General features: G+C 42.2%; 1 protein-coding gene across 1 annotated transcript in view; it reads right to left on the bottom strand.

The window, feature by feature from the left end:
• Window positions 1-22,135, bottom strand: part of LOC139062263 (uncharacterized) — a 99,361-nt gene that overhangs the window by 21,112 nt on the left and 56,114 nt on the right. Inside the window, exons 4-6 of the mRNA XM_070543132.1 lie at window positions 18,740-18,777; window positions 18,507-18,576; window positions 18,111-18,226 (exon numbers count right to left, since the gene is read on the bottom strand). Coding sequence (XP_070399233.1) covers window positions 18,111-18,226; window positions 18,507-18,576; window positions 18,740-18,777 — 224 coding nt within the window. The remainder of the gene's footprint in view (window positions 1-18,110; window positions 18,227-18,506; window positions 18,577-18,739; window positions 18,778-22,135) is intronic.

The raw sequence follows: 22,135 nt of genomic DNA, 5'->3' as shown, positions 1-22,135 counted from the left end.
GTTTCCACAGCTTCTATCAGCACATCACCTAAACATCTTTGTCATCATCTCATCTGGCATCAGACCCAAGATCTGTTGACAGTGTTCCTTACCCTCCCATCCTCTATTAAGACCTATAAACATAAATGTGCACACACACACACACACACACACACACACACACACACACACACACACACACACACACACACACACACACACACACACACACACACACGCACGCACGCACACACACACACACCAACTGTAACCTCCACTCTAGAGACGGAGCCAAGGTGTGCAGCATGCAGTACTGGTGAAACATGTCACCACATATCCACGGTCTTAGTGGCAGATTTAATGTGCTGAGCTAGTCTAAACCTGAACAAAGGAGACAGCACAAATCAAGCTGTACATCTCTGAGTTTGACACTAATCTTTTTGATATCAGCTTTCATCTGCAATGCCAAGCAAACAAATGAGCAGGAAAGGACTCACATCTCATTGGCTTTATCGTCTTGTGCAGCTGCAAAACTTTTAAAATTGAAAAGAAACCTCACAAAGAGAGAAATAAACCACACTAGCCTCCAAACTGAGTCATCATTTAAAGTTTATCAAGTGTTTGGAATTTTTTTCCCTTTTTTTATGTGCGGGATGTCCCTTTTCCTCATAAATCTTTATTTTTTTCCTTTCAGTCTTTAGATTCCTCACTGCAGGGTCAACATCAGGATAAGTGATTGTCAACTGAACTGCAGGGCTGATTTCTTGTAGCATTTTTATCTGTAGCTACTTCATTCAACTACTGTTTGTTTTTAGTCCTACATGTGGAAAGATGCTTGTCAGAACTAATGGATAGCATCATGATAGAGGAGCAGCTCATTACTGTAGCATAGGGCAACCTCGTAATGTCAGAGGTCACCAGGCATTGATTTTTCTACAGCCTGCTTCATCAGTGTGCTAAAGGTTTACTGTGTGCTTTCCACCCCAAGACACAAGATGTCTATGTCCTTGCACCAGGACGAAGCCATAAAAACATTCCATCCTGAATCCCTAATCTGGCCTGCAACTCACAAGACTTTTCTCTTTTAACAAAATGATTCTTATGTTTGTCATAAAATGGTTGCTTCACTTTACAGACGAATTACAGTTACATTACCTACAATGAATGTTTTATCTAAAGTTATTTAATAATGTCTTGACTGCTTTACAGTAATGAATTAATCAACATAAATGTTTAATCCTGAAATGCCTTATTTCAGATCTTAAATAAACCAAATGGGTCTACTTGATGATTTAATGATAATTTATTATCAGTTATGTCACATATTAATATCAGTATATTAACTAATGACTAGAATAGAATAGACTATTGATCACAAAGTGGGGAAATTCACTTGTTACTGCAGCACCAACATTTAAAAGAATCATTTGACGAAAGATAATAACAAGGTAGATGTATAAACACATAGGCAGTAATGACTTATGCTAGCAAACTGTTTACAACTGGAATGTCTCAGTCTGCCTCTGAAGGAGCTGTCCATGGTCTTCACAGTAGAATGCAGTGGGTGGGATGGTTTTTTAAGATGGTGGTCATCTTCCTCAGCATCTTGCTTTCACACGTCTCCCCAGCTTAACCCAGTGGGCAGCTCAGAACCGAGTTAGCTTCGTGAACATAGATGGAAGATAACAGTTCCAACTATGTATGTATGTCTGATCTCAGAATTGTGTGTACTGAATTCCCTCTGGGATTAATAAAGTATTTTTGAATTGAACAACATAGTGATGAAATGATTTTAGCAGCTGGGAGTTGACTCTGAAAGACCTTTGTCTCATAGATAGATAGACAGACAGACAGACAGACAGACAGACAGACAGACGGACGGACGGACAGACAGATAGATAGATGATAGATAGACGGACGGACAGACAGACAGACAGACAGACAGACAGACAGACAGACAGACAGACAGACAGACAGACAGATAGATAGATAGATAGATAGATAGATAGATAGATAGATAGATAGATAGATAGATGGATAGACATTAAAAGCAGACGCTTTGATGCTCCACCTGAGAGTAAATCTGTAAGGCTTGTCAGCAGCATTCAGACATCAATTCTGTTTGCTTCACAGCCAGACAGGACACTCAGTTTGCCGAGACGGCTTCGCTTGCCGACCGGATCCCTGAGAACTTCCACTACACTGGTGCGTAGGCTCTTCACAATGACATTTGATGGTTCAATATTAATTTGATAACTTGCTAAATCTCAATAAACATTCAGCCACTTTTATTTTATGAACCCAGACAGCACACCTTTCTGAGTCACTTAATTAAGCTCTTAAAACATATAAGATCATGTTTTATCAGTTCCTTCATTGTCTCAGTTGATATCACTTTGAATCATCATTTATAATCATTTGTCCTCCTTCAACATTAGTAGTAGAAATATAGTAATATATTTTTATAAACTTTGTTTGCCTCTGTCTCAAATTATTATGAAATGTTGTTTCCCTGGCATTACCCAAAGTACCTATTTATATTATCGATTGAATATTAAAGGTTAAATAATATTGATAATCCATATTTTTATGAAATTTTACATTGTATTAATTACATTTTTATTTTATTGAAAATGTTACATGACCAACTGAATTTCTGCAACACATGACAGAGCTCATCCAGTGGGCACCTAGTTTAAAGCCCATCAGAATGTAAAGTAGTAAGTGCTTCTCTTTAGCTCCATGCTTTTCATAATAATCAGCACCAAGACAATATAACTAGTATGCCATTAAACCATTGCAGCACAGTTTTTCAAGGTAAATTGACATAGTCCATGAAGATGACTTTTTTCAAATAAAAAAATATAGAAAAATCATCAACAAGATGCTGTAACACCTTAGTCTTGTTTTTTTCTTCACGTCATTATGTCTACTTTCAAATGTTGTCTGAATTCATCAACAAGTGATGACTGTGGGGTGAGTGTGTGGGCGAGTAACCAGGAAGGAATTAGAATGAACATGAAGAACAAGTATTGTTTCCTGTCTCCTTCTTGGGGACAAAATGTAGAACAATGAAGCACGTGTGCTCAAGGACAAAAGGTCATCCAGTATCGTTCTGAAATTCACAGGGTGCTCGTTTGTAGGAGCTGAAGGTTTATTCAGCACTTTAAAAGTGTGTGAAAATGCTGCAAAAGCACAAACTGATCAAATATGTTGATAAAACCAGTGTCCTTATTTTATATTTCACAAAAGAGAGAAGAGGTGAAGAACTGTACGCAGTGGGTGGTGGAGGTGGAAGTGCAGTGGAGATAATCCCTAGCCTTTGCCGTAAGTCCTGTGCACGCCGGCCAGATCAGGGTCTGAGAGAGGAGTGGTGCTAACCCGTGGCAGGATCCCAGCCTTGAGCCTCCCCCCACCTGACCAACCTGGCAGACCTGCAGCCTTGAAAACTCAACCTTCAACCTCATTTAGGGGATGCTAAGCACATCCTGCTAATTCTAGTCAGCTTTTGTGGTGACTGCACCCTAAACTCCCTCAGGCTAATCACATGGAAGAGGTCAGATCTTTGCTCAACATAGGTTTCATCACTTCTAAGTGGGGAAAAAAGAAAGAAAAACATTTTTTATTATTTTACAAGGCCATGGTAGCATATTGTTACCACTTGGTGAAAATGAAGTATCCCATGTATTGGTAAGCAGGATGCAGAGGGTCAGTGGGTTAATGTGTTCAGTATGGCATTAGGTTTGACCCAAGGGAGAGATGAAACTAAAAGGTCTACCCTGGAGATCAAAAGGTCTTTTAACCCCAGTGCACCCCTCCAGGCCAAGCCCCAATTCAGCTGTAGAATCAGACTTTTTCAACCCGTACTGCATTTGGGAAGACCAGCTGTTAATAGGAGCAAAGGGGGAAGGAGAGGTTAAGAACCTTACATGTCAGGATGTACACCAATCCAAAGACGCTCTTGCTCAACTCTGAGTTTATTTTCTTTCATTTAAAGGCTTTTCTTCTATGAGGAATTGTTTTTAATAGATTTAGTTTCAATAAGAGACAGAAAAATGATGCTGGTTTCAGAGCAGCACCTAGTTTTAAGATCAGAAAAGCTAAACCATTCGCCTGGCTCTTCCTCAGCTGATCACAATCTCTTGATAACCTCCACCTTCATCACTACCATCATTGTCTTCATGCTAATCATGTGATACGTTAATCTTGGCTTTAGCTGCAAAGCAGTGGCGGCTGACCAGTAGAGGGCGATAGGGTGCCGCCCTCCCAGTTTCCCCAGTGTTTTAAATTTTTTATTTAAAAAAATAAATAAAATTAACAATAATCACATATTCTAAGTTAATTGTGTGTTTTGTAACAAAAATAAATCATATATATGTATTTCTCTATTGGTCTCTGCTGAGCTCTGTCGAGCGATGGAGGCTGTGGGCTGTGTTTCAATCGCCCAAACGGGACGAGACCAGTCGTCCAATTGCTGACAAGAAAATCAAAGGGTAGGAATGGGAATGTATCCAATCAGCGTCAACGTTGTTTAATAAGCATGATGGGCGATAGAGCTACCGCCAAAGGCTTTCGTTAGTGCTCGGTAGAACTCGGAGATTCTCGACTCCAGCACGTTTTTGGTCGTGACTCGTGACGGTCGTGACGCAGAAGTAATAGACATGGACGCCAGTGCGCCTACAACCAGCAGCAGCATGGATACTGGATCTCAGCAGCCACTGAATTCAGTTCGGTCTCTTCTCCAGTATCCGTTCGAGAGGAGAACTATGGTGGAAAAACTTAATGTCAAAGAGCTTGGACCAGATCAGCCCGACGTAAAGATAAGCCAGCAGGAGGAGGAGAGAGGTAAACTGTACACACGAGGCTTCTGGCAAGGCTTGGCTAGCTGGATGCAATCACGCTAATGCGTTATTTTGCTTTCCAAACGACTGTGACAGATGAGGCATGGATTGAGTCAGGAGTTACGGACATGAAACATTTTTCTGAGAAGGTGAAGAAACATGAGTTATCCCGGGCGCACATGGACAACACGGTGAAGCTAGCTATGCTAGGCAGAGCTAACATTGCCATGCAGCTAGAGACGAGGGATGCAGGCTTGCAGTGAATAAACACAAATAAGAAGTGGATCAGAACCGGCACATTTTGTCCAAGAGAGAGATGTCAACACAGTGTATGAGCACAAGGATGACCTCCTCAGATGTTTCCAGATGATCAGAGACTCAGATGACTTTGATCCAATCACTGAGAGAGAGGCAGGAGGCTTTGTGAGAATGCTGGAGGAAGAAGATTTCAGCTTTCTGCTGGCATTGTGTCACAAGATCATGCCACATGTGGACATGCTGTTCAACCAGCTGCAGAAGAGGAACATTGACTCTGTCTCCATCACAGGGGTCATCCAGAGCTTCACCAACAGTATGCAAAAGATCAGGTACATACTTGTTTATTTAATATTATTCTGATGAAATTCTCCAGTATGTTAGTTTCACAAACAGTAATGTGGATGTGGACCATATATGGTCATGTTATTTTATGTGCAATTTAATGCAGTATTTTTCAACCTTGGTCCGCAAGGCAGTGTGCCAATAGTCAGACACACGTGGATTAATCCCTTTGTCCAATAATGTAAGACAGGAAATAAAAGAGCTGTGCTTAATTCAGGAAATAGTGAAGTTGTGCACAAAGCTCAGAAAGTGCAAGTTTGTTTAAAAAAAAATAGCACAGCCCCACCAAAAATATTTTTCACCAGCCGCCACTGCTGCAAAGCCACAGCTCCACACTGACTTTCAGAGTGACTCCAACTACACCTGACTGTAAACACACAAAAAAGTTTAGTACATATTGTTGTTGAAATTCTTCAATTAGCTAAGTTGTTTGCCTAGCCTACACCACAAAGACTAACACTTCCCTATCTCCAAAAACGCCAAGTAATATCTTGCTATCCCTCAGTCAGGGGGGTTCACAGGTGCTTTGAATGGACACAACGGGTGAACTGGGGATAATCTAGCCATAAGATAAAATATAGTTTGCTGTAAATGGTGATTTTTTTTAGATGTCAAGGAAAAATATTTAAGATGTTAATAAAAATTGATCATGTGTTGATTTTTCTCACAAAACAAAGCAAGACGCATTATAGTAAGTAAGTAAATAGGTACATTTTATTTATATAGCACATAGAATCACAAAGTGCTTTACATAGCTCAAAATGAGGACCACCTCAACTTTTATATCTGGTCTTTGGAACTTCTAGAAGGTTCTGGTGGGTGGACCTGAGGGCTCGGGTTGGAGCAAAAGGCTTTAAAAGTTCAGTAATATAGGGAGGAGCTTGACCATGTCGAGCCCTGAAAGTTCTAGTCAGGATTCTAAAATGAACTCTTAAGTTAATGGGTAACCAGTGCAGAGACACCAGAATAGGAGTGATGTGTGCTCTTCTGTTTGCTCCAGTTAGAAGCTTCGCTGCAGAGTTGTGGACCAATTGAAGGCAGTCAAGTGTTTCTTTTGTTAAAACGTGTGAAGAGTGTGTGTGACTGGGTGTTTCTAGAAGACACGTGGACAAGGTGAAGATGGCGCTTCTTCACTTGGTCAGCATGGCAATCAAAGCTCTCGTACCTACATTCTGTAACGGATGCAAGATCGATCATCCCAGCCAGCGGCAAATTGAATATTTACGTAGCTGAAAAATAATTATTTTACGATTTTCACTTTATGGACATTATTCGCAGGGTTTTAAACCCTAAGCTGATTCCGGCTCTTCAAAGTTTTCTCAGTCAGCATCTCAGAAGACGTGGCTTTCTGAGGGATGTTGGGAAATACTCAAAAAATGTGTCAAGATCTGATTTGCCAAACTTGGCCAAAACTCATAACATTGTGGTTTATTAAAAAAGAATTACTTCCCGATTAATTCAGTTTCCAGCTGACTCCCGATTTGGCTAAATCGGGAAAGAAGCCTCTTTTGAAGCCATCTCCTTTGACCTTAAACCAAAAGCCTTTCTGCGACGCTGTAAGTGATTTTAGACACAACAGCTCTTTTCAGAGCTACTTCACACCTGAGGCACCTAACCTGCTGTCATGATCATGCCCCGATCTCTGTGTTTTCCTGTCTCCCTGCAGCAGCAGTAATCTAGCTGATTAATTCCACCTGTGCTGCTCCCTATTTAAGCACCTGGCTCCTGCTGCTCAGTGCGAGATCGTCTGCTGCCTGTCACAGTCCTTCGAGCGTTTGAACCTGTCTGTCTGTCTGTCTGTCTGCCTGCCTGCCTGCCTGTTTATTACTGACCTCTGCCTGCCTGACCGCAGAACCTGCCTGCCTATTTATTATTGATCTCTGTCTGCCTGTTCGTTACTGACCCCTGCCTGCTTGTCTGCCTGCCTGTTGCCCGACCTCAGTCTGTCTGACCACGGAACCCGTCTATTGCCTCAGTTCCAGCCCGAATCTGAGTACTCACCTTCATCGGCATTCCTCACCGCTGAACACCGCTGCTGTTTTCAGAAGGCCACGCCACCCGGAACTGACTCCAGCTGGTCCCGATCGCTTCAACAAGTCCTTAAATAAACTCTTTAAAACTTTCTCTGTGTTTGGCTGTTGTTGGATATGGCTGATCGTCACTAGGTCTGACCGTAACACCTGCAGACCCCAGGCTGCATCTCATGGCTGGGAAAGCTGAGCTCAGAGGAAGCTACTAATCTCTGAGTATCTTGGTTTCAACATCCAGTGACCTCAGCACTCTGACCGCACCCCTCCGGACCACTGGGAGCAACTCATACCAAGGGTATCATACGCCTGCATACTGGAGTCTGATGAGGTTTTTAAATAAATCTGTAGTTTACTTAATTAACAGCCAATTCACTTTTATAGCACAGACTTCAAAATTTATTTCAGATACAAAGAAAGGTTGTGCCACAACATCTATCTGCATTCACACCACCTCACACATCACATTAAATCACTCCATATCCACCACACCACACCTCATTATTCATATCTTGTCATGTATCATTAGTTTAGGAAAATAATTAAATTCATTTTATAAATTATATGATGTCTGTCTAAATTAATACAAAGTGTGTTTATGGTCACTAAAGAAGCAAAGAGCCCTAAAATCTTCTGATTAAACATTCAAAGATCAATCAGACTGATATTTCATATTTATATGGAATCATCACATCTAGAATGTGATGTGAATTAGAATGTAGTGTCAATCGTTATCAAGTTCACTTGGACGCTACAATACATTAAAAAACATGTTTGTTTGTTTTTTTTGTTTTGTTTTATTGTGTCCTCCCCTAAGTACATATTTGCAGACGACACACTGAAAATGGTTGAAAACTGTGAGTGACTTTGAGCTCAGAGCTTTTGAAGAGTTTTTTAATTCAAAGCATTCTGGGACTTTCTGATAAGATCATGAAATATCAACTACCGGTGTGAGTAATCATCCAGTGTCGAATGAGTTTCTCACTGCAGTTCCTATCCCCCGGCCAGGTTGATGAGAGATCAGCTGTAGCTGAGAGCTCCCAGGCACACCTACCTGCACTCATGAGCACCGGGAGACAGACAACCAGGAAAACATACAGGAAGGCTCACCACAGACGGTGACAGGGGGTGCGGAGTTGTTTCTGTGAAAACTGAGCCTGTCTGCCTGGGTACATGAATTTGATTCCTGTGGGGTGTTACAGTAAGCGAGTTTAGAACATCGGGGCTTTCCTAACAAATTCGTGCTGAACCCAGCTCCCCTTCCCTCCAGGTTTTGCTGGCTCCACGAACGATTCTCAGGTGGATTCAATCCCCTATAATTCAAGCGAGGAGCAGCAAGTGAGGCTCACAGGCATCTATAGGCAGCCCCCGTTAATCAATGCTAGATAAATGAGAATGTAACAAAAAGACAAAGCCTTGTTCTCCATCCAGACGGATAAAGAATTATTAATTCGTGCCTACGAGCACTACAAAGTATTTCCTTTCACATATGTATTATGTTACCAGTTGTGAGGTACGTTAAGGCAATGTCAACATATTCATAAAGAGGATGAGCTTCAAGAGGTAGTCAACTGAAATGGTTTTCCAACAGTCTTGAAGGACTACCTCTTGAAGCTCATCAAGAGAATGCAAAGCAGTAATTAGAGCAAAGGGTGGCTTTTTTGAAGAAAATTGCATTTGAACATGTTTTCAGTTATTTCACTTTTTTTCACCCTTTTTTTGGTTAAGTACATAACTCCACATGTGTTCATTCCTAGTTTTGAGTTTCAGTGAGAATCTCCCAATCCCAATTCCCAGAAATGGTTATGAAAAGAAAGACAAGACACTGAATGAGAAGGTGAGTCCAAACTTTTGGTCTGCACTGTAAATCCAATTATAACTCAATTTTAAAAGTTCAAACTCTGTATTTATTAACCATTTAGTAATCAAAAACAAAGCTGCAGCTGCTGTAACCGCTGTGGGCCAGCCACCAACGAGAAAAAGATCTCATAACATGCCTCGTCGAATCATATTCACCAAACGTCAGCAAGCCTAGCAGAAAGCCTCCCACAGAGCAGGTTTGTTCTCCAACATGTATTACCATAAGGAACTGGTGGGGTTTCAGGCTAGTTCTGTTTGTAAAACTGATTTTGGAGAAGTTAAACAGAAAATTTCTAAAGAAAGCCTGGTATTTGGGATTAGCTCTCTTTATGGTGTGCTGGAGCTGAGGGCCTCACTGGCTTTGTAAAAAACGACTCACTACCCTTAGAGCTGATGGCTATCAACCAGACCAGATACCAGAGTGACAGGCCATATCTGGCTTTTTACTTGACTACCTGAGATCCATGTCTTTTTTTCCTGACAATCAGGGTGTTCGCTGTGCAGAGCAACTATACATTCTAGCACAACAAATTCTGCACCAGCATGTGTTATCAGTATGATGGATAGATACTTGAGTTATTTCTGTTCCTCTGGCAGCTTTACACATCAGGACATGAAATCCAATTGCTAGATGTAAAAAGGAACTCGGTAAGTGTCAGTGTCAAAGGGTCATTGCTTTTCCTGACCAAAGGCATTTTCCAGCGTAGGAGGCATCACACCATTCCGTTTTTCAAAGTTACATTCTGAGATTATGTTGCATGATGAATAAACTTTAACCACAATGACAGGATCAGCTTCTATCCAGTTTCAGGAATTATCTATAAAATGGAATAACTGGGTATACCTGGGAATTCAGTCTTGAGATATAAAATATGACTCCATCTGACAACATTTCAGATGTGCAAACAGATAGTTGAACTTAATTCCAGCTAGAGTACAGCTTTACTGGTTGGGGTGGTTTTAATTATTCAGAGATGAGGTGTGAAAAAGTGCTGCAGAACAAAAACACACTGATCTTATAGAGTGTGAGAAATAGCGTTAGAGTTTCAAGGAAATACTTGGTTATCGTATGAAACTGACACGTTAACTGTTTTAACTTTAGAAATGGGTGGGTTGTGGGTTAATTATAGATACTTAAACTTTTCAAACCAGTTTTCTTCTTCATGTTGTCAGTTTTAAAAAGTAAGGTTTTGACTGTATATCATCTGAACAACATAGATGCTTTGTTGTAAGTCAACTGCTGTTTTTACCCAAAGTAATGTGCAACTTTTCAAGAACATTTTTCCAGATTTTTCATACAAAACGGTGTTCATTTCGTTGACTAAATATGTGATTTTTTTTTTCAGGACGAATGAGTTTTCACCAGTGACATCTCTATACATGGACAGACAATGCTCATTGGCTTGTTTAATATGGTTTTGATATAAACCCTTGTTTTAAGGCACTTTACAAAGTAATCACTCCAATACAGGTCAGTTCATTAAGCCAATGAGTAAAACGTTTCCTATATAAGGAACCCAGCAGATTGCATTGAGTCACTGACTATTGTGTGTCTTTACTGTAATCCTCATACTAAGCAAGCTTGTAGCGACAGTGGAGTGGAAAACTCTTTTAACAGAAAGACATCTCTAGAGTAGGGGTCCTCAATTATAATGGTCCGAGGGCCACTCACAAAAAAGACCCGGAAGCAAGAGGGTCGGATGGGTGGGGGGTGCTGATGCTGCTGTTTGGATCGCTGGCTGTAATGCACATAACACACATAGCAGCAGGACAACACCTGTCTCCCTCCAGTTTGGATGTGTGACTGCACTAACCTGTCCTGTGGGACCCTCACCAAGTAACCCTCATGTCCATGCTGTCTCTGGAGGAGCAGATAGGAGACAAGACCTCCTGTAACTTCAAATGAACCAAATTAAGCTTCCTCCCAGTTTCTCTTTAAGCTGAATTTAACATCAGTTTATCATCAAGAAACAAAAGAATGAAGTGGAAGAAGAACTTCTATCTTTTATTTCTCTCTCCTTTTAACTTCTCCGTGTCCCTAAATAAAAGAGACAGACGATCACGCTGCAGCTGCCGTCACTGACCCCGCTCCCTCCCCAAGACCAGACCTCCCGACATCACAGCACTCGGTCTGACTGAGCGCTTCGAGGAGAAATAATAATGAAATTATGAAAATAATAACGTGTGTTTGGAGGAGCGTCCTCCGATTCTCTCTCTCTCTCTCTCTGAACGAGCGAGCAGAGCACGCCGCACGACAACCCGCTCAATTAACAATTCATGGCCCAAATCCAACAGAACCGATCGGCCTGATTCAGTTTGGGTTCAGTTTCAGATTATAACTCCAGCGCTCAGCCCTGCAGTACCGCATAAAGGTGGACCAAAAGTTCCTACCCGGTAAATGTGGAGAACACTGCTCTGACAGATGTGGATGCTACGCTGGTGCTGCCGTTAAAATAACAAAACCACATTCCACTATAATTGATTATGATACTCTTCTATGATGCAGAATCGTTTATGCCCAAATCTCATGCATTGATGATTTGATTATTTTCCTCAGCTCTATCTATCCTTCACCTCCCGGTCGGCCGTCGGGGGTGGGGGGTGCGCGCGGGGTTTGGGGCCACAAAGAGAGGGCTCGCAGGCCGGACGTGGCTCGCGGGCCGCCATTTGCGGACCACTGCTCTAGAGGATCCTGGCTCAGTAAAAGCAGCCATCCGCCACGACTCACTGGGGATCGAGAACACAGAGAAGACACACGTACACACCAACACCCACCCATATACACAGGATGAATGCACAAAAGAGTACATTATGGTCTGTTTAAATGAAAGCAGAGCCTCAGATTGTTGTGAAGGGAGTCGGGCACCCTGGCCTCTTATGTGAGGTCATGTTCTGTCTCCGTCAGAGTGGGTAGGAGATCAGCAGGAGATTAACTACATGCTAATGTGGTGCATCTAAAAATAGGCTGCCACGTGGTTTTTAGTTAAGATGTAATTTGGAACAGGTCTGAACTATTTAATTTTTCAGCACGTCATGTTATTGTATTAAAGGAGCATGATGGAGTATCATAAGGTACTGAACTGAAGATAGTGGGGACAAAAAGGAGCCAGGAGGAACGTTTGTTTGGGGAGGCGTTGCACCAGGACTTTTGTTGGCGGACTTCCTGTGTCTCCCTCAGATGAGATCTGGAAATGGAAAGCAGCGCTCCGGTGGTTATTGCTCTCCCTCTGAAATTGTTTTTCAGATCACATATTTTGACTGTTATATAAGCCTCAACTTGGGGCCTGTAACAGATCGTGGGGACTCGTCCGGGATCAGCACACCGATCATCCATGGGCTGTTGCGGATCCAGTGATACTGAACGCTAGGACCTCCAGCACAATGCATTCCCAGAGCCAGAGGTGATCTAGTAAGCAGCAGAGAGGCCGGTGACCAGTGAAGAGGGCACGCCAGCCTACAGAGTGCAGCACGGTGAACCAAGCATCTGGGATCAGCAAAATGTTGTCCAGCGGGAAGAAACAGCTCCTTTGGAGCATCAGGAAAAAGCTACACCAGCTAGCTGATGGCTGGCGAAGCTTATGTCATTGCGACCTCTCTCGGAGATGTTGAAGGACTAGATTTGAATCAGCTAAGGCAAGATGATGAAGAGAGTTGAGTTGAGTACCTTACTAACTATCTGACATCCCAAACAGTCATTGGCCAGGAGGACCAGGGACTACCACTACTACAGAGACTGGAGAGCTTTACTGACGGGGCCATAGAAGGTCACAGCCAAGGCCCAGCATCTCCACAGGGTGAGCCAAGCATCAGCAAGCAGGCTGGCCATCCTGTTCAACTACAAAGGGGCACCAGTGACACCAATCTAGAGGTACTACTCACCCATTACGACGACATTCCAGCTCAGCTAGACCAGACTACAGACCCAGAAGGACTATTTTCAACTCAAGCAAGCACCAGTCGTTCCCTTAACCAGTTGGAAGCTCAGCCACAAGTTACACCAACTTTAAAGGGGTCGTGCTTACCAGTTCGTGGACCCATCCAACTGCTGAATTCATCTAAAAAATCTCCAGCACATCCTGAGAGTGCCCAGTCACACTAGTGAGAGTATGATAGCTGTGAAAGACTTAGCACTGCTGTCCCACAAAGAATTTAAAATACATGGGGGAATAAGTGATACTATGGCTGAGTTAAGTTATAACAGTATCTGCAAGCAGATGGATGAAGGTCTTAAAGAGGGACACACAAAAAGTGAGGTGATTAGAGGAGTACTGTGGGCTGTCAAGCCAGGTAGCTTTAGAGACATGCTAAATAGCAAAGATGAGCTCACCGTTACTGAGCTGAAAAGCTTCCTACAATCTCACTTGGGTGAAAAGAGCAGCACCGATCTTTTTCAAGATTTCATGTGTGCAAAACAGCATGAAAGTGAGACACCTCAACAGTTCTTGTATAGGACGATAGGATTAAAACCAAAGATCCGGTTCTCACTCACAGCCAGACTCAGTTGTTAAGTAGGACATGTCCACCATTCAGTGCGTCTTTCTCAACTCTATTTGTTAAGGCATAGGAGAAAAATACGAAAGTGTCCGCCGAGATTTAAAAACCCTCTTAGGCAGTCAGTGATGAAGCACTGCTGCGCCAAGTCATAAAGACAACAACCGAGGAAAGTGAACACAAACGCAGACTGGGCCAAAGTTCGGCACTCAAAGTAAGTCATGCCCATGCACCTGATGCAGAGTCCAAAGAGAGGACCGATGACCAGGGAAAGACAAACCATTAAAAGACTGAGCGCTCAGGTAGAAGCACTGACGCAAGCTGTGGAAAGCCTGAAAGCAGTGGCAGCTCCTGTTCCATCTCCCAAGCAAAGAGACTCAAATCCCCATCCAGACAGAAAACCACGAGAGGGACTGGGGTGTTAAGAATGTGTCTCCTGCTCCAACTCAGACTAACCACTGTTTTGTATGCGGAGAGGAGGGACATCACCTAGTTGGGTGTTTGAAGAGGACCAGGCCCTCAGGAAACGGGAAGCGTTCAGGGCAGAGGAACCACCCCTGATCGACAAAACATGGTGGTCCCTGACAAAGAAAAAGTCCAAATCAAAATCGGACAGAAAGACTGAAACTGACCATTCACAAGAGACTTTTGACAGAAACATTTCACCTGGGTTAATAGCCCCTTTGGGTAGTTGCCAATCCCTACTTAAGTGTGGGTTACCTTGAAACAGTGGTTTGATAAGTACCTACCTCGTCAGCAGACTAAACCTTTGAGTGAGTTGATGGCTGATGAACTTAATGTGAAAGCAATAACAGGGGATTCAGTACCATATGATGGATGGGTAGAGGTAGCTGTTAACCTAGAGGGTAACGACGACCCAGCCTTATATATCCACGCCGCTTTCCTTGTGAGCCGCCTTAAACTGGAAAGACCCATTGTAGGCTTTAATGTGATTAATGAGCTTGTTAATCACAATGGGGGCAACTACAAACTCATTGAGGTAATGGGCAGGGCCATGGGGATTAATGCTACAGGGGCCAGTACCCTGATAAATTTCATTCAGACTCAAAAGAGCACTGGAGATGAGGCAGCTACTGTTAAAATAGGCTTCAAATATGTAACTGTTAGCCCTTGCCAAGTAGCGTACATTAAGTGTAGAGTTCCACAGAACTTTAGCCCCAGAGTTTCTTGTGTTGTTTGAGCCTGTGTCCACCTGGAACCACTCAGTGTTGGGAAGGGATTGTTACAGATAAAGAAGACTGACAGGCCATATGTCAAAATACCTGTGTCAAACTAATCTGACCAAAGTGTGACCCTAGCCAGCACAACAGTTTTGGGTTCTATTGAACCCATTACTAAATAGTTGAAACAGATGATCCCAAAAATATGTGTGAGACAGTTCCACTCTGCGCCCAAGTCCAATCAAGATTAAGGGCTGCAGGACACAGCTCGTTGGCACCCTCCGGTAGATATTAGTCACTTGACACCAGAGCAACAAAGTGAAGTAAAGCAGATGTTGTTTGAGGAACCAGGTGCTTTTGCCAGAGAGGACGGAGACATAGGTGGCATTACAAGTTTACAAATGACTATCAGTTTGAAAGATGACGTTCACGTCCAGCGAACATACGCAGCCATTCTAAAGCCATTATACAAAGAGGTGAATGAATATATCCAAAACTTACTCGCCAAAGGCTGGATTGTGATGTCAAAGTCATCGTTTGCTGCACCTGTTGTATACGTGAGGAAATGGGACGGCACACTGAGGCTCTGTAGTGACTACAGGTTGTTAAACCAGAAAACTGTGCCTGACTGCCATCCACTTCCCCGCATCCAGGACCTCTTGGACACATTGGGTGGGCACAGCTGGTTTAGCATCCTGGACCAAGGGAAGGCGTAGCATCAGGGGTACATGGCTGAGGGTTCCCGCCACATGACCAACTTCATATCACCCTCGGGACTGTACGAGTGGGTGAGGATCCCCTTCAGCCTCAGCAACGCGCCTGCAGCCTTCCAGCACAGTATGGAAGAGATGCTCAACATCCTGCATGACGACTGTTGCATACCCTACCTTGACGACATCCTTTGTTATTCCCAAAGTTTCACTGAACATGTCCAAAGTCATCAGAGCCCTTCAGCAGCACAGAGTCAAGCTTCGTCCCACAAAATGTGAACTGTTCAGAACAGAAGTATGTTATGTGGGCTGCCTAGTCTCAGCAAATGGAGTCAGAGTTGACCCAGCGGACACTGAAGCAGTTAAGTCACTCATCCAAAAGACACCAACAACTGTGAGTGAGTTGAGGAAACTGCTTGGATTCCTGAGCTACTATCGTGCCTATGTTCAAGACTTTTCCAGAATCGCAAAACCATTGTACAAGTCAAGGGAAGTCCTGAAAACAAACAGATTACATCAAAGAAAAGCAAAGGTGTTCAACTACCATCCAGGACTCCTATACAGTGGATGGGTGAGCACGACCACACCTTAACACAACTAAGTGACATTCTAGCTAATCCACCTGTACTAGCATACCCCAACTTTGAACTGCCATTTGTCATCAAGGACCTGAAAGCATTTTCAATGCTACTTCAATATACTCAAGAAAGAATCATGAATACACCACACTATTAGAAAATGTGGCAAAGTTTATAAAGAATGTGTAAAGAACAGAATCATGTGAAATTGATAACTTAAAAGCAGTTCAGATAAGTGACTTTTATCACTATACCTCAGATGATTTAAAGGTGCAATGAAGTAAGAATTACATCCTGTAGTCCATGAGCTTGTAACCCTTATTTGTTGATAGGTGCCAGCTCTCAGGGGTACATGGAAGATGGGCTACAGTTGTGGTTTATAGTCCTCTTTATTTCCGAACAGAAGAACAGAACAAAAACCCCCACACCGCACCTCGCCGCTCCTTCCTCCCCTTTCTGCTTCTCCCCCTCTCTCCCCCCTGTCTTTTTCTAACCCACCAGCAGGTGGTGTAAACAGATCAGTCTCTTCTTTTAATACAGAACTCAAATATACATAAACACAAAAGTTACTGTACTGCCCAAAATAATGAAATGCCCAATACATTAATTATATGAACCTTAAATAAAGATTGCAAGCATAACTGACGCGGGATACGTGTGGGACATGTCCCTCGCACATCCCATGTTAGTGCTATCTGTCCTCAGCACCTTTTTCAGCCATTTAAGCTGGTTTTCTGTACAAAACTTGTTGTTCTATGTACAATGCAATCAACAAACAAAACAAAATTTCTATGTATATAAAAATGTACCGAAATATATAAAAGTGTACTGAGACATTTATACAGGTGTGAGTGAGTGATCCTGGTGAAATATGCACTGTACAACCAAGCTGTAAATGAATAACAGCAGTTCAACAGCTAATATGTCAGCTGTGAAGCATCACAGCTGAGCTCCAGATGGCAGATTTTGGAGTCTTCTGTCCTCTGATTGGATAATGGCAACACGACTCTACCACTGACTTGCACTGTGGATGGTTTATCTCACAAATAACACACGGAGTTCTGCCATGTTTTGGAGTTGCCAGTGCCAGCGGTTTGCTTCTACTGGTCTGTGTAGACGTTCTCCTCTGTTTCCTGGATGCTAAAACAACAACAGCCTTCCTCGTCATGAGTCAAGATGGGTGAGTCTATGAATGCTGAGTGACAGTGTAACGTAGATCTGAGTTTCACCGTCTATTTGCTATCAGAAGCTATTGCAGGAGACAGGTGTAGGAGACTATTTTCATGTTCAGGAAATAACTTCTGGGTTGCTCCTGTTTACTGGCTTTGGTTCTTTAAACAGCTATGGAGCTTTTTGCCTGCCTGTGTTGAATCGCAAATGCCAGCGCTGTAGTTCGACTCAGACTCGGCAACCGCACCAGCTTATTGAGTGTAAATATTAACTATGTCCCTTCTTTGTGTTTTGAAAGGAGACACACTGACAAATCCTAGCCAGTTGAGAAGGAAATCTGTTTCAATGTAACCTTCCTTCCAACATGATTGAGACATTAGGCTGATCTGTGATTATTTCTCTGTACAAATTTTTACATATTGCACCTGTAATTACCTTATCTGATGACAAGTGTTAGACTTATATCTCTATAACTACGTATTTTTTCGTGATTCATTTTCCAGGGACCAGGCAGCGAGAAAAGGAAGCTCATGTCATCTTTTACAATGCCATCTTGGACAGACCCTATTGCCTTTTTCATTAAATCCAGCCCCACCACGAAAAATTCTCCCACACCCCCTTGCCCCCACCCTTTGCCTTGCTTCTGCCTCTATGCATTGATGCTGATAATTACCAATGAATGGATCTGCAGATTCCCATGGATTTCAGTGGAGCCTTTGGCTTGGTTCGTTGCTCCCCTCCTCCTCCTCCTCCTCATCCTCTCCAGCTTTTCGTATTTCCCTTCTTCCTCTCAGTGAGGATTAGGAGAGAGTGACACAGGAAAGGATAGAGAGGGTGAAACAGAAATATGGTTTGCCAGGCTGCTCTCTCATCTCCATGTAAACCAATGCTGTCACCACTAATTGAACTATAACTTTGTCACATGGACATCCTTGTATATTTGATATTGATGCAACATGTATTCCAAAAAAGTCAATTACCTATTGCTCACAAAAAAGAAAACTCGTTGGAAAGCAAAATGCCTTTATTGAGAACAACGGTGGAAAAAAACAAAGTGGTGGATTCTTACTTTTTTTTCTTGTGCATGGACAACAGGGTTGATCTATGTCATGGACATTGGGAGCCCACGAGTCCTCCTCCTGCCAGGAGTAACCAATACCCAGTCAATGCTCATCTAAGGTCAAAAACACTCTAAAGCCATTCTTCTCTGTACACAGTCCAAGAAGGGGCCTGGTCAGAGTTAGTCACATAACACCACAGAGAACTGTATGGAGAGAGCATTAAGACAGAAGAAAAACATACCTTACAGGGTAGACGAAGTGGCACAATGATGAAGCAGACTGGGGGAACAAAAGAAGAACAGAATAAGATGTTGTTCACTTAAATTGCCTGATTATTTATCAGCACAAGCAAGCATCTCACCAGACTTTTTAATGGTAACAGTCATCGTGAAGCATGAACCAACTCCAAAACCGTAAATCTGTCATTTTTTCCCATTTGAGAAAAGCTCCAATTTGAGGAAATGGTTTGGAGTTAGCTCAAAGGCATCTTAGCTGCAGGAGTGTTTGGAACCAACAAGGTTTGGCTCAGAGCTGTATGTCAACCTCGCATCAAATTATCCCTATTACAAAGATATCCAAAAGGAAGTGGCCATTTGAACATGCACCATACGCCTTGTGCACACGGCCCTGCTTAAAGTCTTGGATGAACACCAGGATTAAACGTGGCATTCATTATTCAGGATAGCTGTTTTTTTTTTTCGTGTGAACTGAATTAGACAGCCAGTGATGGTCCTTTTGGTTCTGCTTGCTTTGGAAGAGCATTTGTTACTCTTGAACTTCATAAAGCAGAGGAAGCATATGGAATCATTGGTTGTCCCAAAGCTAATTGTTGACATGAAGTTTATGACTGGACAGTTCCAGCCAGTTTTCCTGCATGCAAAAAAGCTTGATCATTATATCCACAACAGCGTTCCACCTCCCTCCCCTTTTCCCAACCCTCTGTATCATTTCCCAAGACTGTTTACCACAAACACAAGAGCAGCACTGCCTGAGCTCATTATGGATAGACACGCTGTGAGACTCTGCCAAGTCCTGCCCCTCCGTCCGGGTCTAGAGCTGTTGTCTAGGCAACCTAGCATCCAAGAACATAGGGGTGGCATGGGTGGGGGCAATTGTCTGATGGTGCTGGTGGTGTTAATGTGTTGTTGCGGGGGTTGCATGATGTCATCTTGTGGCATGGAGGGGGCCTAATCAAACCCTGAGAAAATTATGTCACCTTTTGTTGAGCCGGTCCATTCAAGGCTATAGAAGTGCAGTGAATTGAGAGCTGCAGAGAGGTCATTTTTTTCTTTGCCCCCAGATTTGTGTATGTGTGTGTGTGAGAAAACGAGGGGAGACAAAAGCGGGGGAGGCAGACAAGAAGAGAAATGCATTGTGTACATGCTAATGCTGTTGACCATAAAGATGTCATGAAGCTCAACTTGCAAATTATTAGCATGGGGTCTTCACTCTCCTTTTTGTTATTTTACGTTGTTTTACCTTTTACCCCCTCTTTGCTTAACACAACTTATTAGACTGATAGAAGAAGAAAGGAAGGATTTTTATATAGCGCCTCTCAAGATTAAAAATTCTAAAGGCACTTCACAAAAACTATAAAAAATAAAGATTTAAAAGAATCTAAATTAAATGATGAAAAATTAAGATTTAAAAAATGCAAACAAAAGTTAAAAATAGTAAACAGCCCAAAAAATACAGAATTGACAGAAACAGAAGCATGAAAGAACAGAAAGAAAGACAACAATCTTTTATATAGCGCCTCTCAAGATAAAAATCACACACACAAAATAAAAATTTAAGTATAAAAAAGATTTGAAAAATGAAAAGAAGCTAATACAGTAGAGAAGGAACATGAATCATGCAAAGCCAGCCTGAACAGGTGAGTTTTCAGCTTGTTTTTAAAGGAGACCACTGAGTCCACTGATCTCAGGCTTAAGGATCGTGAAATGAACCCTGAAGTTGACTGGCCGCTAGTGAAGCTGGAGGAGAAGCGGGGTGATGTGAGTGTGTTTGGAGCACTTGGTCAGAAGCCGAGCACAGGCGTTCCGAACCACCTGTAGACGGCTCAGGGAGGTTCTGCTCAGACACGTGAAAAGAGTTTCAATAATGATTTCAAGTCTGAGATTAAAATCTAGAGAAAAAGCTTTGGGATTAAGTCCCATCAGCTGTGCTTTATTGCCAAAAAGACAACAATTCACAATCTTACCCTTTTAGAAACTTGAAAATTCGCTCTTCCTTAATCCATGTTTGACCACTATATGGACCAAGCATTAAACTGACAGTTAAAGACATTTGAATGGAACAAAAAACATATAGATTTTTTAAATCTTTTTTACTGTTTTAGCATTATCTATTTCGTTGCCTTATGGTCATTTTACTATTTTAAAACTTTTGATTAATTAAAAGGGTTGCATAAAATAGAACCCAAAAAGAACCATCATCTCCAGAGGTATTCTTAAAGAGCAAGTCACCCCCTACCAGATTATTACTCAACTCCCACTTCCTGTTTGAAAAATGCAACAAATGCTGTTGCCTAGCAGACAGAGAGGGTGGAGCCGCTAACAAATACACACACTCACGACATTGTGACATCATAATGTACCATCTAACATCATAGAGTACCTCTTAGCCAATAGCGACGGCAGATTTAAATTCAAATGCTGTGCTGAGGTTTTACCTGACGACGGTGCAACACTGACAGTTCTAGGCAGAATATTTAAATTTTAACTAAGACGCACTAAAGTGCCGAATTATTGACTACACGTGTCTGCAGCACGATCAGACACTCATTTATACAGTTTATCAGCAAAAAAAAAATGTTGATTTGGAGTGACTTGCTCTTTAAATTGATGAAATTCTTAGACTGCTGGAAAAGGCCTGGAATATACTTGCTGTTTGTTTTCATGTTTAAAATGGCTGTCATGCGTAACTTGCATTAATTTAAAATGTCGTTTGTGCACGTCCCCGAAACGAATGCAAAGCGCCAGTACGCTGCAATATACAAGTAACCAGTAGGTGGAATTGACAAACAAGTGAAACTTAGTCACCATGTTGACTCTGTCTCTAGTTTAGAGGTCTTTCATACCATCTACAGTACAGCTGCTCTCTTTATTTCTGCCGTGATCTCAAAATTAACTAGTAATTGAGTTAAATTCAGTTTATTTATATAGCGCAAAATCATGACAAGAGTCGTGTCAAGGCACTCCACAAAGTAAACATTCCAATACAGGTCAGGTCATTAAGCCAATCAGTAAAAAGTTTCCTATATAAGGAACCCAGCAGGTTGCATCGAGTCACTGACTAGTGTCAGAGTCTTTACAGCAATCCTCATACTAAGCAAGCATTCAGCGACAGTGGAGAGGAAAACTCCCTTTTAACAGGAAGAAACCTCCAGAGGATCCTGGCTCAGTATTGTAACATTTTGTAAGTAGTAACTTTTAATAAAATATCAGTAACATATGAAGGTGTTCAATAAAATGTAATATTTCATAAAATAATGGCTTATCAGTATTACCGAGCCTTTAGCATTCGATTGATGATGAAACTACATAATTTGGGCAATGCCAGGGAAACAACACTTTATAATTGACACAGAGACAAAAATATAGTTTATAAAAATCGATTTATTACAATATTTCTA

Source organism: Nothobranchius furzeri, chromosome 12, assembly GCF_043380555.1.
Source record: "Nothobranchius furzeri strain GRZ-AD chromosome 12, NfurGRZ-RIMD1, whole genome shotgun sequence".
Classification (NCBI taxonomy): Eukaryota; Metazoa; Chordata; class Actinopteri; order Cyprinodontiformes; family Nothobranchiidae; genus Nothobranchius; species Nothobranchius furzeri.
The sequence above is the reverse complement of the archived record's forward strand: the minus strand, read 5'-3'. Positions and strand labels throughout refer to the sequence as shown.